This window comes from Ambystoma mexicanum, chromosome 4q (genome assembly GCF_040938575.1).
Source record: "Ambystoma mexicanum isolate Mex_15411 chromosome 4q, UKY_AmexF1_1, whole genome shotgun sequence".
Taxonomy (NCBI): domain Eukaryota; kingdom Metazoa; phylum Chordata; class Amphibia; order Caudata; family Ambystomatidae; genus Ambystoma; species Ambystoma mexicanum.
In genome coordinates this window covers 1267356418-1267380013 of record NC_090928.1, presented here as the reverse complement: position 1 = coordinate 1267380013, position 23596 = coordinate 1267356418, and the positions used below count along the sequence as shown (strand labels likewise).

The 23596-nt window shown below is 46.0% G+C and overlaps 1 protein-coding gene across 3 annotated transcripts in view; it reads left to right on the top strand.

The window, feature by feature from the left end:
- The window catches only part of CUL9 (cullin 9), a 1917728-nt gene that overhangs the window by 331090 nt on the left and 1563042 nt on the right, over nucleotides 1-23596 (top strand). For 2 of the 3 annotated variants that reach the window (XM_069608881.1, XM_069608879.1), the window contains exons 7-10: nucleotides 2881-3259; nucleotides 3669-3864; nucleotides 6104-6311; nucleotides 6880-7070. In XM_069608881.1, coding sequence (XP_069464982.1) covers nucleotides 2881-3259; nucleotides 3669-3864; nucleotides 6104-6311; nucleotides 6880-7070 — 974 coding nt within the window. The remainder of the gene's footprint in view (nucleotides 1-2880; nucleotides 3260-3668; nucleotides 3865-6103; nucleotides 6312-6879; nucleotides 7071-23596) is intronic. The other variant, XM_069608880.1, reaches the window with a different exon arrangement.

Here is a 23596-nt window from a genome sequence, read left to right as displayed (position 1 = left end):
TCCTTCTCGACATGTCCATCTGCCCTCCACGCTGTCTTCCCTACCGAGAAGATCTGCTCTCACGGGAGGGGGGGTCGGGTTCTCTATTCAGATGTCAAGTCTCTCAGCCTTCATGCTTGGCATCTGAAAGGCTGAGGTATACGGATTGGGACCTCCCTGAAGACGTTATGGAGGTGTTGCTTTCGGCCAGAAGGCCCGCAACAAAATCCCTGTACCGTTGCCGTTGGAGAAAGTTCTGCGACTGGTGCCGGGTACAGAATGTGGATCCTTTTCAGTGTTCAATTCCTGTGGGTCTGTCTTTTTTGCTTTCATTAGCCCACAAGGGCCTGCAAGTGGGTACCATTAAGGGTTACCTGGCGGCGTTGTCCATATTTAAGCACTCATCTGAGGAGTGTTCCTATTTTAAGATTCCTTTGATTTCTCAGTTTCTGAAAGGGCTAACTAATGTGTTTCCTCTGTCACCTTCCAGGTGCCCGGTTGGGTTTGAACTTCGTTTTAAAGTTCCTGATGGGAGCTCCGTTTGAGCCCTTACATTCTTGTCAATTGAGACTGTTGTCCTTTAAGACTGTATTTTTAGTTGCGGTTACTAGTTGCAGGCACTCTCCGCCAAGCCACCTTTCACAGTGTTCCATAAGGACAGGGTTGTCCTTAGGGTTAGTCTTTCTTTTCTTCCGAACGTTGCGTCGGAATTTCATTTGAGCCAGAAGGTAGTTCTTCCGGCGTTCTATCCTCCAAAGCCTGGTAAGTTAGAGATGAGGCTCCATAGGTTGGATCCTAGGAGAGCTTTAAGTTTCTACATCTCACGCATGTCCCGGGTCAGAGTGGACGATCAGCTATTTGTAGGATACGCTGGAAGGCGTTTGGGTCAAGCTGTTTCTAAGCAGACCTTGTCCCGTTGGATCATCTTGACAATCTCTGAATGCTACCGTCTGGCGGGTAAGGACCCTCCGGTGGGCTTACTGGCTCATTATACAAGGGGTGTGGCTGCCTCCACTGCTCTGCAGAGGGGTGTTCCCATTCGTAATGTTTGTGAAGCAGCCACATGGGCCTCTGTCCATACTTTTGTAAAACACTACTCCCTGGATTCTATCCATGGGTAAGATTTGGCCTTTGGTAAGGCGGTCCTCTATTCTGCAATTTGATTGGGCATTCTAAATTCTTTTCCCACCTCCTTACGTTGGTACTGCTTTGGGAGTCTGTCATAGATGTGGAATACGTCGGAGGACACACTCCCCCTCGAAGAACAAGTTACTGTCTTACCTGGTAACGTTCTTTCGATGGGATGTTCCTCCGATGTATTCCACATCGCACCCTCCCAGCCTGCCCCTCTACAAAATTTCTTATGCGATTGCAGCTTCCGTTTCTGCAAGGCTTTCTGTAGTCATACTGGTAGAAGATTGGTGCCAAATGTTCTGGGGGAAAAAACTACAACTGAGGCTACGGACGTTGTGCGTCCTACATATAACATCCGGTGACGTCGGTGCTAGACGGAGGCCCTCGAGGGCCAGCGTGTCGCAGGACGCAGACAATGTTTCCGAAGCATCACAGCTGTGGTGATTACTGTCATAGTTGTGGAATACGTCATAGATGTGGAATACGTCGGAGGAAAATCCCATCAAAAGAACGTTATCAGGTAAGAAAGTCATTTGTTCTTCTACCCTTGGGAACTGTAGTTCTCTGAAGGTTAGCAAAGGAAAGTTAAAAGGGGAGCAACCCAGCAACAACAGGCACGTATTGCCAATAAGTTGTTAAGGAGGATAACTTTAAAAAGACACTTTGAAGGGTCAAAAACATGACACCCATAAAAAGAGTAAAAGATTCTGTGAGTGTGGAAGAAGGTTTCCATTCAGAGGTATTAAGGAAAAATATCCCACTAGTAAAGCAAAAGGTTCAGGGGTTGATCCAGGTCAGGAAGATTTACCATTTCTATGAAAATCTTAGTTTCAAACATCCCCTTACTCACCAGCAAGGTATAGTAGAGTGATTATTGATCCTATGTGGCTTAATGTCTAGTTCCCCTTTTCTCTCACCCCTATGTAATAATGCATCCCTCACTAGGTATGTGACCTGTGGTTTTGTTATAGGATTGGGTTGTTCCTTTTATGACACATTTCTACAGTTCTGTCTACAAAGTCTTGAAGTACTTATTGAACATATATATGTTCTTGTGTGTGACTTATTAAAGATAGCTGTTTTTCAATATACCAGTATGGTTTAATTGTGTGCATTAATTGTACCTCTGTGTCAGCCTACTCGCACCCCCCTCCTCCCCACACCCGCCCTCCACCCTCCCTCCCTCCCTCGAGTGAAATCGAACTGCTCTGCCACAAGAGATGTTTGGCTTCCCTTTTGGATTGGGAGCACTGTGGCACCTTCAGTTTAGCTCTCGCTAGAGGATTGTTCAAAAAATACCTTCATATGTTTCATAAAACCTGAACAACCTGAACATAACCTTGATATTTTTAAGGCCTCCCTGGGCCTAAGCCATCTCGCCTTGATCCTTTTGTTGGAGCTAGGCTTTTTTGCAGTGCACCATTCCTTTAACATGGCCCACTACTTTCAGAAATTGCCGTTAAGAATAAAATCCTAATGTTCCAATTTAGATTTTCTACATTGCTGATATTTCTTAACCATTATTAAATCCAATAGAATTAACGACTGGCCCCTGACAAGGGCAACCAATTTGGGGGCTGATAACCATTTCAGTTGCGATTGGAGACTAGTCACTCAACTTACCATTGTTTTATCATCCATCAGTGACAAAATGCACAGCCGTGGCACCATCTAATAGTCATTGTTTGTTTAATGGGTGCTAGCCTCTGGGCTGCCTTTTAGTCTACCCATGGATAATGTAGAAATTCTGTGTTTCTCTACTTCCAGCTCTTATCAGAAGAAGCTTTGGTACAGATTGTTGTACCTGTGGATCTGGCTCAGAAGCTGCTGTGGTTCTTAAACCAGCACTGTCAGGGCTGCACCCTGAGTGATCTGCACAGCTCCCACATCTACATCAAATACTTCCTTGGCAACGGAGGGACTGAGCAGGACAGCCTGACCGACGTCTCCATCCGCACAGAATTTTCAGGCGCAGGTAGCTCCTTTCAAGGAGCCATGGTCTCCAAGAAACCTAAGAAGGACCCTCTTTCGGCAGCAACCAACCACTCAACCCCTGCAGTAGAGAAAACAGACTTGCAACTTTTCAATGAATTGCTTAAAACTGAGGGAGTACATATACCAATACTGGAGAATGAAAAGACCAAAGGTAGGTTTCTTACTTATGACTGAACTGCTATAAATAAGAGCTTCTGTTGCAAGAAGCTTTAACTAAACATATTGGCTTAGTTGTACCAAAGCTGAATCCAGGGCATGCTCCCTTTTTTATTTTTACAAAAGTACAATTTATTGATTTTAAAGTCCAAGCATTTTATACTTTCTCTACCACCTAATTTTGCCATTTTGAAGCAATATTTTCGAGCAGAAACAAAGTAGAAAGTGTATCTGGATGAAAATTATTTTAATTTAACCAATGTTTCCTTTTCCCAAGATAAACCTTCCTTCCCAATGTATCTGCAAGTCATGCATTTCAAGTTAAACTCGCAGTGTCACTCCAAGACACTGTCTAGATGTTATACCTGTCTGTAATTACTATTAATTGGTTGTATTTCTCAAAGCAGTGCTGAGCAGTTTGAAGGGGAGCGGCAAGAAGTCCACTCTGGAGAAGTTTGGAGACATTGTGGACTTGATCCGAAAATCCAGCTCCGAACTCGAACTGCAGTTGACCGCTCTAGGCTACATCATCAAACTTCTGGAGGAGGAGCCAAGCAGGGAGAAACAGATTATCAAGACTGAGAGTGGCCCAACCATCAGGTGAGACGGGCCAGTGGCATCCATGTGCGATAAGACGTGGCTCCTGCAATTGTGGGATTCCTAACCATTCTCTTCTGTACTCAAGATTCCATTATCCTTTGATAGCTATAACAATTGTAGAAACAGAGAATCCTTTCTTTGAGACTTGGTCCCATTCCATGTAGAAGGAGACCAATCATTATCATTTGTTTGTCTAGACATCTAAAATACATGAATGCAGGCTCAGGGAAGTTTACATCTGAACAAGAGGGCAAACTGAAGTAGCGTTTACTCCTAGGTCCTGTCCTTTTTCCTCCACACTTGGGTTATTCAGGAGGACGATCTAGAGAGCTAGGGGTTTCACCCGGACTTGGGTAATGGCAATGCTGGATGTCTTAAACGGTAGTCAGTTGAATGCATCTATTTTTAGGAGTATTGTCTCTAATGTCAATTTGAAGAATGGCTGCATGACTCCTCTTTTTATCCTAAATTTAAGCCAGGTGCACCCCCAACCCACCAATGGAAAGGATCTGCACCATTTAAACTGGCAAGGGCTGTCCAATCGTGGATAACCTATTTCCCCACATATACCTTGCCACACGCATAACCCTTGCTAAAATGTGGATTGGGTCCAGACATTCCCATCCCCCCAAATCCGGCCAGAGGCTCACACTGCCGCTTTGCTGGTTAATGGGCTTTTCATATATGGCATTTCCTGACCTGAGATGGCAGGGAGGACAAAGGTCAAGATGGTCAAAGGACAGGGCGAAAAACAGGTGGCACTACCATTTTTATTATATAGTACTCAAAATGGCATTATGCAGTAAAACATAAAGGTGCACTGTGACAAACTTATGGTGGCAACAGTAAAGACAGATGCAAGTGATCACAGTTCAAGGGCATTTATTAAACTGTATGCCGGTTGGAAAAATGCCTAATCTAAACCTAAATCTAAGATGGACACAAGCGTCAACCATCAAAATGAAAATAAGGCAGCCCTAGTGGCGTTGTCAAATAAATAGGCCCTATACTAAGAAACCTATTGGCAAACTTTACAACTAATACAAAAAGGGGTGTGGAATAGTTCTCAAGAAAAGAAAGAAATGCTCACAAATTATGTCAGGATGCAGTAGCTTGGTTCTCCCTTCCCCATGTTTTGAGCACAGGCCAATGTGGGATCTTGGAGCACAGCAGTCTCGAGCTTCCCCAGCACAAGACGACATTTCTACTTGTAGCGATCAGGACTGTCGATGGCCAGGTCTAGTTTCTCCTGAAAGTCTCTTGCCTTCGAGGGCCTGACGTAGACAAATAACAAAACAAAAGTGCCTTTAATAAAATGAAAGTTTGTTTCCACAATTCACATTCGGTGATGGCTTCACCCCTGAGTTCCCCTCTTCCGGGCGCTGACCCCCTCCTTAGTTTCAGCCTCCCGCCACCGGGTTCACTATGGATCTGTTTAACTTTTGGGTGATAGCTTTACCCTTGGATCTCCCATGTTCGTGCTCAAACCCTTCTCAAATTTCAATGGCTTTTCAAAAAGTTACAGTGGACATCCCTCGGTCGGGTTCATGTTTTGTCAACACACTATTACTTGGAACTTAAGACTTTGTCCCCTTCTCATCAACATCCCTCTTCTGGGTTCACTCTTGCCAACATTCACATTTGCATTTTTACTTTCAATGTTTGCAGGATGAGGTGAATGGCCTTGGTGCTGCAATCAACTCTAGTCTACTCTCCACTTGCCCATATCTCATAAACATAATTCCTAGATGCAAATCCCTAAGCATTAAGTTGAATGAGTATTTCAGGGCCCTTCATCTTCCAGGTCCAATAAAATATGAATGCACTGGCAACAGCATAAGTAGGTTGATGTGCCCATCCATGCACACTGGGGTTTTCTCCTTTGGAATGCAATATTCCCAGTATATGCCCATCTGTAACTGTGTGCAATTATTGAATCCTTAGCTGCATTTGTGGCCAGCATTCCAACTTAGGGTTGGCCTTGAATGTTTCTGAATTCAGCGTGTGTATGTGTGTGTGTTTTACCTGTAACGGGTAGCTACTCCCAGTTTCTAACCTTTCGATGCAGAGGTGATGCCAGATCCTCAAAAGGTTAGGCTGAATGAGATCTCAGTGGCCATCCGTTGCTTAAATAAAGCTTTCTATAAGTTCCCCCTCCTACAGTGGTCGTGTCATCCAGAGTAAGATCCTAATTCATGGAGACCGTTTTTAATTCTCTTGGCATGTGCCACATTTTCAGGGAGAAAATGGTGAAGATGCTTGTGGAGCTTTTGACCAACCAAGTGAAAGAGAAGACGCTGGTGGTGATGGCCCTTCAACTGCTTTATGTCCTCATGTCGAAGTATGATTGGAGGGTTCTCTTTGCGACCGAGGGCGGTGTGAGAGCAGTGATGGTTGGCATGCAAGAGTACTCCACCTCCGCACTGGTACAGCAAGCAGCTCTGGCGGTAAGTGTTTGACCTCATTGCCAGTCGTTGGCTCCTTACTACTTATGATTGGTGAGACATGCGATAGCATAGGAACGGCTTAAATCGGCATGTCTAGCAGAAGGATCCAGGACTTGGGCAAGTGGTGCCCAAGGATTCCTAGATTCCAGGGATAATAATCGGAGCAGCTGATGCTTATAAAATGAGGAAACTACTCCACTGTCTCCAATCCGTGCTTTTGCTGATGAAGCCAGCCGTCTTTATGGCCATTCTATAGTAAGGGCCAATTGATTTAATTTGCATAACTGTTGCTGTATATTGAGTGGTTTTGTTCAGATCACTGGTGTGTGATCTAGAGAGGCAGTTGCTAGTAGTTTGTGGGGCTATACTTTTTACAACTCTGTGTAAAATGCCTTTATTTGTGTACTCCACCCTAACATGCTTTCTCTAGCTTCCTGCTTCAGCCTGCGATTGCTCCTACCCACCTCCGCCCTTCTGACCTTGCTTAGGCTGGTGTGAATCTTGGCTCATGCATCTGGTGCAGACTACTCGTTGACTGTTATTTGATATTTACATATCTGTCTTACAGGTCTTGAAGGTGTTGACAGGCGTTGGCAATAGCCAGCTGGATGGCTGTGCCAAATCTTATACTCTCAGCCATTCAGACGCTCAGGTGATGCGGGAAATCTTTGCCAGCATTGGTTCTGCAGCCAGCACCGGCTCCGATAACCTTCTCTGCGTGATCCCGGCTGCCATTGGGACGATGCTGACTACCTTTGGGTAAGATTAGATGCCTCGCAGCACTCTTGTGTGCTGTATCATAAGCCAAGGATGGCGGAACAAGAATCTTTGTGTGACTACCCACTTACTTCTGTTGTTACCTCTGGGATACTCCATGACCTCTTGTTGATGCAAGGCATAAGTTCGTTTTCAAAATTGATTAGCAGAATGTGCTAATTAAAATGTTGATTAGCAAACCTGTTTGATTAGCAATTCTGTACTCATATTTTAAATGTCACCAGAAGGTTTTTACCCAAGAAATAAAATTAGCAACAATATAGTACTTTTGTGTACTGCTGAAATAAGACATTGGTAAGAGGAGTAGCTGTAAAATGTTTGGTGCATAAATGAACGTAAATAAATAGATATGATAAAAAGGTTCGGAAAACATTTTTCAGTGCAAGACTGTTCAGCTGGGTGTAGTCAGTGTTGCACAGGGCAGTGTACCATATATTTTATGCTTGACACATCATTTGCTTTGCAAGAAGTTGTTTCATGAAAAAAAAGTTTACAATGTTAAAGGAAAGTCATAGTACATAGTATGGATTTGCAGCAAGCAGGGTGATCGTCAATTTGCTTGTCATTGATAGCCACTGTTTTCAATATAGCGTCAATTACCACTTTTGGGGAAGGGCAGGGCCACCGACGATTCTCAAGCCTGAGTGTGGTAAGCACAGGTGCAGTATTCCAGCCCTGCGCATCCATGAAAGTAGTATTTATCGTAATCATGGCCAGCATCGGGGGGTGCTGTTACTTTTTTAGTTTGTTTTTAAGGGAACCAGGACTGACGTAATTCATGCTTCCCTTGGAGAAAAAAAAAATGTCCCATATGTCTGAGTTTGGAAATATTTCCAGAACCAGTATGTGAGCATGGTGGTGTTCAGGAGAATGGGCAGGGGATCAAGGTGTGCCATTGAGACTTGGCCTGGGGCACTGCTTCCAAAGACAGGGTGAAGGCTGGGCAGAGTTGTAGCGGCCGGTATGACATGCGAGCAGCTACTTGCAGATTCTTCTTGCGGTTCCCAGCTTCCGGATTGGTCAGCTCCCTCCCGCAGGTGCGAATATACAATGCAATCATAATTGTAGAGTAAAGTGAGCTCTGGAGGCTAACTAGTGTGTCTGCTATCGCAGTAGATCTGTAGATGTGCAGACTTTATAGATCTTTTGATCGCTACTTCACGTAAACGTCTAGTTAGCTTTGTGTCTTTGTTATGTAAGAGGATAGAAAATAAGCGATTAAGGAGAGTGGATGGCATAGCCGACAGAGAACTAGGAAACCTAGGTGGAATATTGTAGTTTTGCATTCATCTCATTTCAAGGGTGCCGGTATAAAGCAACGGGGTGATGAGACAGAAAGTCAAGGAGTGTTCGATCAGCTTATAGTTTGAGCTCCAGCTGCACAGATGAATTCAACCTGCTTGTCTTAGAACTAGGTTTTCCCCCAAAAGCATTTGCCATGCACATTTTCAAAAGTGTTCACCCGCCAATATGCTGCACCCTCCCCCAACAAAATGAAATCTGGTTGACACTGTTAGATTTAGATACACTAACCTAAACTTTACTGGAAAGGATGGAGACCATGCAGTGTTTTACAGTGGAAATACTGGGATCTATTTTTCACTGCAAAAGAATTACTGTGAATTTGGAACATTTAAAACATTCCCACAAAAAATGTATTTAACATCATGGGGGAAGGGAGGGAGAGGGAGAGAATGAATATATGCATTATCTAACGTACATTTTTAGGAAGGGAATTGCAGACTGTGTTTTTAAAATAATAACGTGAACACATATACTGGCCAGGCAGGATATAGTATTACAGCAATATGAACCCGATTTACTGCTAGTTTGCAGTTATTTGAAAGAGAAGGTTTTCCTGTCAATCCCCCACACACTTTGGGCAATTGTCAGAGTGGAGGAGATGATTCCTCTCCGTTAGCCTTTTTAACTTGCAGCGAACCTATTAAGGAGGTTAGATGGCAGCACAAGGGCAAGCGAGGAATGCCGGGTGAGCTGTGCTTTCGTTGAAGAAGAATACTTGAAAAGATTGCTGTGCTATACAAGTGTCAATTTAATTACCAAACCTACAGAATTCCTATGTGACACTGCTTATTTTATGACTTGTAATGAGTCTAAATGGAATGAACTTTTAGCTTCTGTTGCCCCTCATAAATACAAGTTGTTAGGAAAGTTTTCTTTTTGAGCAACTTCCCCTCCATACTCTATGGACCCCCCCAAACCTTTTGCTTTGTTTTTACTCCTTGTGCTGACTTTTACAGTTCATTCCACTTGCCTTTTTGCTAATTTGTTATGGGTAAAATCACTATTCTCCAGCATTGGATCTTTCATAGATTTACATGCTCATCTTTCTTCAACATCAGTCACTTTAGTGACTGCAAGCTACGGGGACCCATTGCCAGTGAAGATCCCAAACATCGATCTTCTTGACCATGTAAAGTCCTCTTCACAGGTTTGAGGCCCTACTCATTCGCTCCATCCATCCATGTCTTAATCATTCACTGCCATGACAGACGTGAAGAAGAGCCATTTTAAGGCTTGTCTGAAGTGTCACCTAAAAAGTGTGTATGTGGAGGACCACCATGACTAATGCATATATTGCCCTCGTCCGTACCACGATATGGACCATTGCTCCATCTGCCAGTCTTTATCTTGGAAGACTCAGAAGGACCGTCACTGCAGTTTTGTGACTTGGCTGGAGGAGGGTGCCTGGGCCTCTTACTCGCCCTCGGCCCGCAGTCATGCCTCTACTAGACCCATAGTCCGTACCCCAATGTCTGAGGTGGAGATCACAAGAAGAACCTTCCCTGCGGAAGAAACTTAAAAGGGGATGCTTATAACTCTTTCCATGACTGCTACGTCTACTACTGCGACGACCAAATCCATGTTTCTATTGACATCCTAGTCTTCGATGCACTCATCTGAGAAGCAACGTCCTCTCTACTAATCTGAGTCACAGGTACAAATAGTTGTCAAGAGTCTCGTTAACTACTCCTTCGACGGGCAACAAACCAGCAAAATCATCCACCTCCTCATTGACGGCTGCCCCGTCGAAAACTTTGTCACTGTCCAAAACTACCGTCTCTACCAAATTGCAGGACGTTTTCGCCTTGGCCAAAAAGGGATGGCTTCCGTCCCACTCGGCCCAGCTTGTCAATCGATGCCAAGTATAGGCAAATTGAGGGTGAATCCACTCTTGCTGTCGGCACACCCTCAAGCGCACTCTTCAGTGATTGCTGCGGCGTCACGCTACTCAAAGCCTCAGTTGTCCTCGCCCACCTCGTCCTCAGTGCTGTTATGCAAGGAGGAGAAGATCTTGAGTCTTACGAAAAAAAGCTTTATTCCAATGCCTCGCTGCACCTTCATCAATCCAATGCGGATGCCATGCTGGCAGCCGTTAACCAGAGGCTTTGGCGGGAAATAGTCGACTTCTTTCCAGAACGTCCGGTGCAGAGCCAGGCATGTTTTAAGGCGGGGCTGGCAGAGGCTAAATTGGTTGCACAGGACATCATGTAGTCCACCGTGGCCCACATTGACACCTCTGGCCGGGCAATATGCATCGCCACGGACATGAGAAGGACTGCCTGACTTTGGGCTACTAAATTCAACCCAGACATCCAGGAACGCATATTGGACCTTCCATTCGAGGGTGGCAACCTTTCACTCCACCACTGATGAGGAGCTAGATGAAAAGAAAATCAGTTCCCAAACATGCAAAGTCTTCATCTCTACGAAGGCCACGCCCAAGCCGTACACCCAGTCGCATCAACGCTCTGATAAGGGGCAGGCATTCGGCGGGTTCCGGGGCTTCCAAGAGGTCTAGACAGCCTTACCGTTCTCCGCGTCAGCACCGGCGCAAACAACAAAAGGAGGGGAGCAAGGGCTTCTTTCAGTCCCCTTCCTCCGCAACAGCCTCAGAGGGAAAGAAGGCATGACCCGCCCCTTCGGGTCACATGTCTCCGGTGGAGGGCAAGCTTGACCATCACACACAGTTTTGGCGTCAGAAGTTCACGGACTCCTGTATCCCATTTGTAGTGTCCACGGGGTACCATCTACCGATTCCTCCCTCATCCCCTCCACTCCCATAGATTAGGACAGAAACTCTGTTGGCGGAAATTCGTTTGTTCGTCGAGAGCCAAGCAGTGCAAGAGGTCCCAGCCTCCCAGCGAGGCTTGGGTCTTCTACTCCAGGATTTTCGCCATACAAAAGAAGAACCAGGCTGGCCTGAAAGTTGTATTGGACCTCTCCACCCTCAACCTCTCCCTCCCTCTTCAAAAATTCAAGATGGTGATGCCAGCACCCATAGCAGAGACACTGGGCAGGGGAGACTGGATGTGCTCCCTGGATCTGAAGGACGCTTATCTACACGTCCCTATTTAGCAGCCTCATCGCTCCTTTCTGTGGTTCAGGATCATGGCCTACCATTTCCAATACAAGGTTCTACCCTTTGGCCCCAACTCCGCCCCCGGGGTATTTACTAGACTGATGAATGCAATGGTGGCCCTCCTCAGGGCCACCACGTCTACCCATACATAGCCGACTGGCTCGTCAGGGCGAGATCTCCAGAGGCGGTTTGTCACACTTCCTCTGCTCTGATGATCACTCTCCACGAGCTGGGATTTTCTATCGACCACAAGAAGTCTCGGCTACAGCCTACTCAGAGCCTGATCTTTCTGGGCCTCATCTGGGGCACAAGACCCAAGAGTTTTCCACTCGGAGGACAAGATGAAGGCCATCAACGTGGCCGCAAATCACTTCCTCAGCCGACCGGGGACCTCGGCCTGGTGGTACCAGGATTTATTGGGTACCATGGCAGCAGTTCTACTGGCAGTACCCCATACAAGACTCAAGATGAGGAGATTACAGCTGCACTTTGCAGTCTTGTGGAATCGGGAGCGGGGCTACCAAGCGGAGCTTGTCAGCATTCCTCCTTTTCTCCACCTGGACCTCACATGGTGGTCAACCTGAGGATGGGCGGGGCCACGCTGGACTGCCACAGTGTGCATGGAGTCTGGTCCCTTCAGGAGCAGCAGTCTTACATCAACTGGCTGGAGCTGAAAGCTATCTGGCTAGCCCTCAAAGCATTCCTCCCTCTCATTGGGGGCAAGGTGGTCCTCATCCAGATGGACAGCTCCACCAGCATGTACTATGTCAACAAGCAGGGTGGCACAAGGTCCCCTCCGCTGTGCAGCCTAGCGGTCAGCATGTGGGAATGGGCCCTGGAGAACGACATCTACCTTATTGCCATCCACCTTCCCGGGTAGTCCAACCTGGAAGGGGACAGACTCAGTAGACTGGGAGCGGACAATTACGAATGGAAACTGAACGATCAAGTCCTGCTTGGGATATTCTGCTGATGGAGGCAGCCCCAGGTAGATCTCTTCGCCTCCTTGTCCAACAGGAAGTGCCAGCAGTTTGGGTCCTGGCAGGGTCAGGGCCCCGGCTCACTGGGAGGCTCATTCCAGATACAATGGAACGGCATGACAGCGTATGCATTATCTCCCACACCCCTGGTCCAAAGGGTGATCTGCAAGATAAGAGAATCATGTCACCACTGCGTCATTCTGATAGCTCCATGGTGGGCGGCCAGACCATGATTCTCGGAGCTCCTCAGCCTCTCGGACAGGCCGCCCATTCACCTGCCTCGGGGTCCAGCTCACCTTCTCTCGCAGCAGGGGGGCAGGGTCATCCACCACCCTCCGCAGAAGCTAGCCCTCGCACCGTGGTTCCTGAGCAGGTCACACTGAAGCATCTAAGCCTGTCTCAGGCTAACCTAGACATCATTCAGGGCGCTAGGAGCAAGGCTACTAGGAGCCAGTACAAGAGTAAATGGATTAGGTTCTGTAATCGGGTGGACTATAAGCAGATCGACCCCCTTACTTGCACATTGGATGATGTGCTCTCCTTCTCTGTGCACCTCGCTCGCTCAGGGGTGCAAATTGACACATGCCACACCTACTTTTTTTGAACCTAAGATTTTGCTCTTGTACTTGGAATCCTGCCTATTTTATGCTGTAATGTTGTGCCCTGTCCTCTCAAAAACCCTGCATATGATACCCTACCTCCATGAGGCTTACCTGATATTTGATGTTAACATGTGTGAACTGCCATGAGCCCCTTTGTTAATACCTGCAGATTACTTGTGTGAATTGATATTTGCTGCCTACTTGTGTGAATTGTCATGACACCCACTTCGTGCTTATATTAGTGTTGTGTGCTTCATGCCCTCTGAGCCACCTGAACTGCCCCACCTATCATTCACACCGACAACTGGCTGTAGTATCCCACAGTAACCTGCCCGGGCCTGTGTGTCCAAATTATTGTGATACAGTGTTATTGTGTGTGTTGTTCACTAGCCCTGATCAGTACTATGCCAAAACAGAACTAGCCTATTTGGCCAAATATACTGTGATATTGTGTTAGTTGCTCACTAGCCCTCATTAGTACTTTACCATTAGGCAGCTGAGTTACACCAGACTGTTCCCTTGAGGGACTAGCCCACCGCCAATTACAACATATGTGAACTACCCAAGGTATTACTTCACTAAGGGAAGCCAGTATAGTCGTTTTACACCTGCCCTATTTGCCACTGCCCTGGCCCGATTTGGCTTTACACACCTCCTGTAGAATAACATATTTTAGCCTAACATCATTATGCACACTATAAAGACTCATCTAACTAATATCCGACTGACACTTCTCTGTGCCCTCACAATAATGGCCTGCATTAATTTAATACCCTGCACCACGCAGGAGAGAAACCCGAGACTCCGAGCAAGACTACCCCGGATCCACAATCCCAAAGCTAATAGCATCAGGTCCCTAAACTCTCATCTCAAGCATAATACCTTTGCCACAGACTTCAAATCCTCGACACTTACCTCCGAAACCGCACAAAAAACCCAAACTCACATCATCGCCCATGCTCCTCGTAACCACATTAGAACCAACCATCCCAAACGACCCCCCACTCTCCAAGGGCAGAACAAAATGACAATCTCAGGAGCCCTCATCAACGCTAGATCACTTATGGCACATACCACCAAAATTGCAGACATACTCGCCACTGACGACTTGGACATCTTGGCTATTACTGAATCCTGGCTCCATGATGCATCAGGCATGTTTATAGACCTCCTGGTCCCATAGGCACCTTCGAGTAAGACCTCTCCAGCCGCCTCACCTCACATCTCCTACTGCTAGGGGACCTCAACTTAGGCTTCAATAATCCTGAGGATAAACATGCCCAATCCATTGAAACCATTTTGACTGAACATGGCCAGACCCAAAAAGTCCTTGCTCCTACTCGCATAAAAGGGCGAATATTAGACTGGGTTGCCAACTTGAACTGTTCTATCACCATCACCAAAATAACCCCTCAACATTGGACCCACCACCACCTTATTGGTTTCTCGTCGTCAATAGCGCCCCAAAAGCAGAAAAAACATGGAAATGGCACCACCACTCCCAACCAGAAGTAATAAAGACATCACTGTTGAAAAGTTACTTCCTCTCTTCCTACCTATCCTCTCTTTAATCACCAATAACGCCAACCCAAACGCTCTAGTAGAAACCTTTAATGACACTATGACCAAGGCCCTTGACGCTATTGCACCAGTCAAACTACACAAAAGCAAACAAAAGTCGCACCTCAATACTTGGTTTACACCTCCGCTTAAAGAACTACGACTCCATAAAAGGAAACTCCAAGCTGTTTGGCGTCACTCGCCTACGTCTGAGAACAAAACACTACTGACCAACTTCGCTAATATGTACAAGAATGAAATCATCCTCACCAAAAAGAATACGTTCAATGAAAGAATCACCAAGGCTAATTCCAACAACAAGGAGCTCTTCACCATCCTGCGTGAAATGGAAAACCCTATTCCACCCACAGATAATACCCCAAAAGATAAACAATGGTGCACTAGCATCCAAAATGCGTTATCTAATAAAATTGCCACTCTGCAGACTAAAATTGCTGAGAAAAAAAGCATCCCTGCGCTCCACTGAGACGCATCCCACCCTACCCATTGCAGCACCTAACATCGATACCCCTTTCAGATTCTCGAATATCTCCATACTGGATACAGAAAAAGTTATACTATCACTGAAGCCCTCCAACTTCCAGGGCAATAGCTGCCCAGCACAAATAATTAGGGATGGAGCTAGAGATTTAGCACCCTTCATCTCCAAGCTAATTAATGCTTCCTTTAAGTTGTGCACTGTCCCAATCAACCTCCAAGAGGCCTGCGTACTACCTCTCCTTAAGAAACAGACCCTAGATCCGGCCATCATCACTAATTACAGACCCATTACAACAGTCACATTCCTCCTTAAAATTATTGATAGAGTAGCCTACCTTCAAATCCAAAGCTACCTCGAGGCTAACTCTCTACTAGGATCGCGCCAATCCGGATACAGACAACAACACGGAACTGAAACGGCTCTAATTGATTTAAAGACAGAAATTGACGAGTTGAAGGACAAAGGTAAAACAGCTATGGTACTCCTCCTTGACCTATCAGCAGCCTTTGACCTGGTGGATCATGCAGTATTATGCAAACACCTAGCGTCAGCTGCACATTTCTCGAGTGATGCTATAGCCTGGGTACAATCCTTCCTAGCTAACCGTACGATGAGTGTTCTTCCCTTCAGCCTCAGCAGCCCCAATCCAAATTACCTGTGGTGTCCCACAAGGTTCATGCGTCTCACCGACCATGTATAACCAATTTACCAAGCCACTCTTTGACAAACTTGACAGGTTGGGTGTCACATACACTAATTATGCTGATGACACCCAGATCCTCATACCCCTCTCTGGCAATTTCGCCGAAGACACGGCTCTGGTAAACAGGAATTTACCTCCTCATTCAGGCATGGATGGCCTCACATGGCCTCTTCCTGAACGATGACAAAACTGAGATCCTGATTCTGGGTTCTGACTTCAACCTAAAAAAACCTCAGCCCCAACTACGCCGCATTCAACCTCGATGTCAATGTAATTAAAGTAGTAACCGAGGTAAAAACATTAGGTTTCTGCCTTGATTCTACATTATCACTAAAAAAACAAGTCATCTCTATGGCCTCATCTACAGCTTATACTTGTAAATTGATCAGGGCCTGCAGACCCTTTTTATCTAAAGCTAGCTGCATCACACTTGCCAATGCACTAATAATGTCTAAGCTAGACTATTGCAATGCCCTCTACGTAGGCGCTAACAAAAATATCCTAAATAAAATGCAAATACTTCAAAATAATGCCCTGAGACCAGCCCTTAATATACCCCGCAGAGAACACATCTCCAACATCAGAAGAGACCAGCTCTGGCAAAAAATCGGCAACCGGATACTCCTCAAAACGTTATCCCTCACCTTCAAATGCCTCAATAATGCTGCACCTCCCTATCTTTCTGACAGACTGACTAGAAAAGTCCCCACTCACCACACTAGATCATCCAACCATCTCCGTTTAGAAATTCCTAGATTTAGGCTGTCCAAAACTGGTGGAGGTAGCTTCTCTGTCAAAGCTGCCCTTTCCTGGAACGGACTCCCCACGGCACTTAGAGTAGAACAGCCATGCTCCAGATTTAGACGCAACTTGCTGCGCTGGCTTCGAACCAAAGACATCTAAGAAATCACTCACCCACCCGACCTACTTCGTTTCTGACCTTAAGACTTTCCGCGTGACCCCATGCGCATTATTATTCTATTGACCCTATTACTGCAAATATTTGTATTACACTATTGACCCTATTAATGTACTTTTCTTTATCACGCACTGTAAATTATATGCTCTGTAATTGTTTTATGTTTATGCCCTGTCATTTTCATCTTGTAATTAAGCTTTTCTTGTAACTGCTGCACCCAGCTACCCGAGGGTTTGGTTCGCATTACCAAATAAACAAACAAACTTGGCAGCCATCGGCGCCTACAGGAACTCTGAGGAAGAGGTCTTCTCCGCTGACAACCCGGTAGTGAAACGACCTCTAGCAGGCCTTACCAGGCTCTACCCGCCCATCAAGAAGCCACACCTTGTGTTGGATCTCAATTTAGTGTTGGGTGCCCTGACGCACAAACCTTTCGAACCAATGGCGTCCGTGGACATCAGGCTGGTCACCATTAAAACAGCTCTGTTGGTGGGCCTCACCTTGGCTTGTAGAGTCTGCGAGATCCAGGCACTGGCGGCTTCAGAACCCTACACTACTTTTCACAAGGATAAGGAGGTCCTGAGAATGCACCCTGTGTTCCTACCTAAAGTAGTCTCTTCTTTCCATCTAAATAAGCAGATGGTGTTACCTACGTTTTCCCTGACCCTAAGGACAATGCTCAAATGGTCTCTGAAATTCTATCTAGACCACTTCCGCCAGTCGGACGCTCCGTTTGTCACCTTTGGGGGAGGGGCGGTCAAGGGCCGGATACCAGGCATCCACGTTGGATGTTTTCAGCCATCAAGGATGCCTATGAAGGGCAGCACAAACCACTTCCAGCTAACATGCATGCCCACGCTATCAGAGCCAAGGCAACGGGTGTCTCATTTCAGAGATGGGTCCTGTGACAGGTCATCAGCAGGGCGGCCACCTGCAAGCACTACTGTTTGGACGCTGGCTCCAAGTCAGACGTGGCTTTCGGACCGGCGGTGCTAAGGAACTTGTTTTTTTAAAGAGTTGAAATCGCCCATGCAGTATGGAGCAAAGGGGACGGGACGTAGGAGTAATTAATGGTTACTCACCGTAGTGACTAATGTACTACTAGTCCACTGTCCCCCTTTCCTCCATAGGCCCCCCCCCATTCCCTTATTAATACTACTGTCATTAGGCAATTTTAATATTGTTGATGTGTCAATGGGGACTGAGTAGTGGCGCCGGTGGGCAGAGTCGGGAGCGCATGCTCCCAGGACCGCGCCCCTGCACGCCTCTAAATTTAAAGGGAAACCAGTTTCTTTCTAGTGAAAAAGGCTCCATCTCCCGTCCCTTGTAAGGAGACTATGGACTAAGAGTACGTTACGTACTACGGTGAGTAACTATTAATGACTAAACCACTCTTTCCTGACTTTGGTCGTTTGAGGCCTTATCAAGGATTCCTTCGTAAGCCTAATCCGGTGACTGTGGTTGAGTTAGTTTACTTACCTGAACTCTACTTACCTTTTAGACTTTTCAATCCTAACCACAGGATTCCTCCAAATCTCTTCATAAACCTACCTGTGTAACTTTGGGACTGGCAAGTTTACGGCATAAGTCCCTAAACCATTTTAGGCTTGGACTCTAATGTTAGGGCGCGGTGTTCTGTGGGTATTCCAAGTGTCTTGACTGAATTTCATGCATTTAAATACTTATGTGGTTCCCTGGTTATTGAAGTATATGCTTTCTTCTAATGGTGAATGTATATATCTTGTTTTATAGTAGGTGTGTGACAATATTTAACTAGAGGTTTTACTTGCCTAGTTTGTATTTTAGAGGCATAATAAATCATTTGTACTTGCTTCTCTAAAATGAAGTATTGGGTATCCGGTAATATTACCCCCACACAAATGGTTGCCATACATATAGTCGCCGGGAAAAGGCTGTAGCGACAATATGTATGGTGACAATTTGTGAACAACATTTTTCTATTTTTAATAATGGTTGCGGGGGTGTTTCAGATTCACAGTGATAATGTCCCCGCAAACCACTGTCTTTTTGCAGCAACTTTTTTGACACACTGCCTTTTTTCAGGGAAATTATCACATGGAACCAACTATTGGTGGTGTTCTGTGTGGCCTCATTGTAGCCCTAGCTCACTCACAGCCCCCCGAGACTAAGACTTGCTGCTCTGCTACATAGGTTTGGCTAGTCCTCAGTGTGTCTCTATTCATCATAAAAGGGTGGACTCCAAAAATCCACCCCCATGGTTGATTTTGGAAAATCCATCTCAACAGTAGGACCCTAGGCTATCCTCTCACTTCCTGTGGGAATGTTATAGGATGAGTGTCAGCCCTACTGACCAACCAGTGTGGTTGGTCATCTAACCCTTTGCCTCCAACTCCCTCTGCTAGGATACACCCTAAAGCCCAGGGAAAAACAGTGCACAAGAGTTATAGTGTAAACAGTACTGCAGACAAGGAAGTATAGGCAATAACTACAGACTGGCAACAAAGGTAGTGAACAGAAAGGGGCAGGGAATACAAACAACACAAACAAATTGCGTTCCCTCTTGGGGTGCAGGCACATTAGGGCGAACTCTAAACTTCTTAACTGGTTGTTATTACAGACCCTCTCTGAATACTCATGAAAAGGAGCAACAGAAGTGGGCGTCTGTGTCTGGACCCTGTGGCACGAAATATGAAATAATACTCACAAGACTTAAGCCTGTACCGGTCCAGCAGAAACTGAACAGTGACTGCCCCCTGAAAACAGGAACCTGTTAACAAGTATGGCACAATGGACAAGACTGAGATGCGACAAAGGAAAGGGTCGGAGGTTGCCTGCTGGGAAACCGAGCAGCCAAACTCTGAACAAAGAAATTACACGAGCACAAGTGAGGATCAACACAGTAATAGAAATATCCTGGAAAGAAAAGGAAGTCCAAGTGAGCAATGTTCAGGACAGACAACAAGAAGAAAGACCAAAGGCAAGAAGCTAAGTGCAAGAGTATTGGACACTGGAATGGCAGACTGTAAATTAAGTACTGGAATCAAGGAAAAGCAGACTTTACTATTGAGCAGGAACAAGAAAACTCAGGATTGAAACTGCATTAGGAGAACAAGGACTGAACTGCATGCCGGTAACCAGCAACACAAGAACTGTAACTCTGGACTGGGATAACAAGGGCAGGACTGCAGACGTAGAACAAGGAAACTCTGCACTGGAATCTAGGAAGCTAAATCAGTTAAACTATGGGTACAGAGTAAGGAACTACAGGCTGGGGAACAAGAGAATTGAGGGTAAAGAGCAAGGGTCTGCAGGCAGGGAACAGAGGACTGCAGACAGAGGAGCAGGGGAACTGGAGGCAGTGTGTACAGGGTTGCATGGCAGTGGGAAAAAATCTGCAGACAGAGCACAGGACTGCAGGTAGTGAAGCATGGCTGCAGGGAAGGAACAACAGGGTTACAGGGCTGAAGGGTAGGGAGCAGAGGCCTTGGAACTGGTGCAGGAAATGGCAGCCTCAGGACGGAGCCAAAATCAAAGGTTCAAAGCACAAGGGCTCTTGCAGCGAACTCGGTGCAAGAGCCATGTGGTCCTGCAGACAGATGCTTAAAAACGGACCCACCCTGTGCTGAGGCAGGCCCACTCACAGCACCCCTGGAGCATGTCACGTGAAGGTAATTGGGTGAGTGAAAACAGTACTGATTGTACTCTTACTGTTCTGCAACTTGGCAGGAGCCGGTCTACTGACCTGCTGAAGGAATCTTCCTGCAATTCCTACTGTTGGATATTTTTAAAATCCTTGTGGCCATATTGGCTGGCTATGGCGTTTTGGGTATATCCGTTTTTTTTGTTGTTGCTTCTGCTGGTCCAGTCTGCGATTCCTGCATTCTCCTACTCCTTTCCCTTTTGCTAGGCTGAGCTGCATTCTATGCTTGAACTGTTTTCTGGGTTGTTTACTGCTCTTTCCTGCTCTTTACTGCCTGGATCCTCGCTTGGTTTTGGGTCACTGCTGTGACCTAAATGGGTGCTGGGATATTACAACTCTTCTGCCTGGTCTAGTGCTTGGGATGTCCAAAGGTGCCTCCGGTAGTCTAGTCATAATTTTCTGTTGGGCTGCCATCCTTGTCCACACAGCTGCTCAGGGGCCATCTTCGCAGGGTTCCCTAATCTTCCCACAATCTTTCTTTCCTGGCTTGAAGGTCATCAGCATTGAAAGGCTGTTTGTTCCTTTCTTTAGTCGTGGTGATTGTAGCTGGCTCTTGCTTTACACCCTGTGGCACCGGATCCTGTAAATTGCACCTCAGGAATGAAGCCGTATTTGACTGGGTTGCTTTGCTATGCTGGAGCTGCTTTTGCCAAAATTGCAAATGTGAGTACTTCTCTCTGGGTCCTGGGGTGGCCAGATAGCAAATGTACACTCGTTAAAGGTCCAATGGTTCAGGATCGAGATTCTCTGGAGGAAATTCTCAACTGTGTTTCTCATTGATGTTCAAAGGGTTCACAGAGTTCTAGACCAAAAATTGGAATCTAAGGACTTGATAAATTAATGCGTCTTTAAAGTCATGCTCTGCACTTCACTCTTGAATTTATTACATAATGGCCAGTTTTGGTGACTCTGTACATATTTGTCTCCAAAGTGTATTGCTAAGGTAACTGTTTCTCAAATCTTAGGGATGGTTCTGAAATGTTTCCTACCCTCTGTCACTGTTCATCATGTTTGCGTTTGTATTATTTTAGAGGATCAGAATTCATGTGGAGTGTTGGTGTGGGCCTAAGGGATCTTCAGACCATTTTTCTGGTTCCCTTTTTTTGGTTGTTTTCTTAACACTTTCTTTATTGGCACTCTAGGTAACACATGACACAACACAGTGAGATAACATTGCTGGTAGAGAGGTCAGAACAGTTGGACTTTTGCTCAGGCAATATCAAACTTTGAATGGTGGTACATGAGTGGAACGTAGGATGGATCACTTAGTTTGTGTCAGGGGGTTTGGATAGCACGAGTGTATAGCTCATGTGGACTGTGGCTTTGGTTACATCAGATGTTAACATTGTGCGTAGGAGGTATGTCTTAAGTGGAGACCATATATCGCTAGGGCGATATTGGGGTGGTTGCACATGCGCCCTCTGATCTTCCATGTCGTTAACCCACACCGCATCCTTTAGCCAATGGTCCATGTAGGGGGGGCTTCGGGGAGGGGGGCTTGGGTGCACACTTGTACATCACAGCAAGATAAAGGTTTGGCCAAGAGGAGACCTAATCGTACAAATGACAACCAAGGACGGGTAGGAAATATGCAACATGCACAGTAGGAGCAGTGGGCAACAGTTTTACAAATCATTTCAGACAGTGTTACACATACATCGTTCCAGAAAGGTGTAAGTTGGGGGCCTTCCCAGATCATATGAAAATACTTAGTATTAGGAAACATACACTGTGGGCATTCTCCAGTGCCCTCCTGGGAGAACAGATGGAGTCGTCCTGGGGTATAGTGATACCGGTGCAACACTTTTAGTTGTAGCAGTCTGAATCAGGAGTCGTACGACACCTTGTCTGTTTGTGCACACATATCGGACCAGAGATTGTCGTTTACTTCTAGTTGGTGGTCTACAACCCATCTACCCTGTGCATTATGGTGTGGTGTTTTGGAATGAACCTGGATCAGACGGTATAAGGACGACCCATGTCTGCAGCTGTCGCATGTAGTTACCACAAACCCCAGCAAAGTATTGTTCTCGGGTTCCACCGGGAAGCAATCCCACAGTTTCTTACATGCTTTATGGAGGCCCCGCATATTGCAGCCATTGCGAAGTCTTGCCAAGCACCAATCCAGGTACATCAATGGTCTGGATGAAGTTACCTCCCAAGGACAATGATCCCAATGTGCAGAATTTGTGTCACATCTAAACTCCACGGTAGCCGGCATCTACCTGTGGTAGGGAGGGAATGCAATTTGAAAGGGGGGCGTTTTTGTGGTTTGGGTCTGTAACACCCATCTCCCTCCAGATTTTATGCCAGACAAGTGCTGTGACACTAGCTGGGCCGAAACCACAATAGTCTGCAAACCCCACAGGGAAAATCGGCGATCATAGATCTCGTCACTCGCCGAGTGTCTCTCGAGCTGTACGTGAGGGGGCGGGGTGAGCTGTTAGGCAAGATTGTATGCAGTACCCTTTGGGAACACTACAACAACCCTGACTACAGGTAATAGGAAACCCAACCTTTGGTATAAGCTTTACTGGTATCAGGTAATAATATCGCCATATATATGGTCACCGTAAATAATATCGCCGGGAAAATGTTGTGGCGATATTATTTGGGTGACCATATATATGGCGACATGGGCAAAAAAAATGTTTAAAAAAAAAAAAAAAGTTTAGGGGTTGCGGGGTTGTCCTCCGCATGTTCCATGCAATAAAGTCGCCACAAAAAACGACAATTTTTCGGCGATATTTTTGAATGACGAGATTTTTGTGGCGACATTATTACATGGAACCCCTTTACTACACAGTTTTGGTAGCGTGTTGAGCAGCGGGCTTATCTCAAGAGGGGTCAATGTGAGCTGTAAGGGAGTTACACAGAGATTCACAGTGACAAGTATTCAAATAAACTCTCACACCCAAGGTTTCTTGAATAACCAATTATTAATGTATCAGTCAGAGTAAGCCTTCTTCAGAAGGCAGCAATATAACAGTAACACTCAATTCTCCAGCATTGGATCTTTCATGGATTCACATGCTCAGAATATTCCCCGTCGTCAGGCTGGGAATCCTCGGTAAGTTTTATATAGACATTTTCCATAGGAAAAATTCCGACACTTTTGTGTCCTATTGTCATGGTCCAATCTTGAATCTTCCTGCAGGAGTGATGCTGGCCCACCA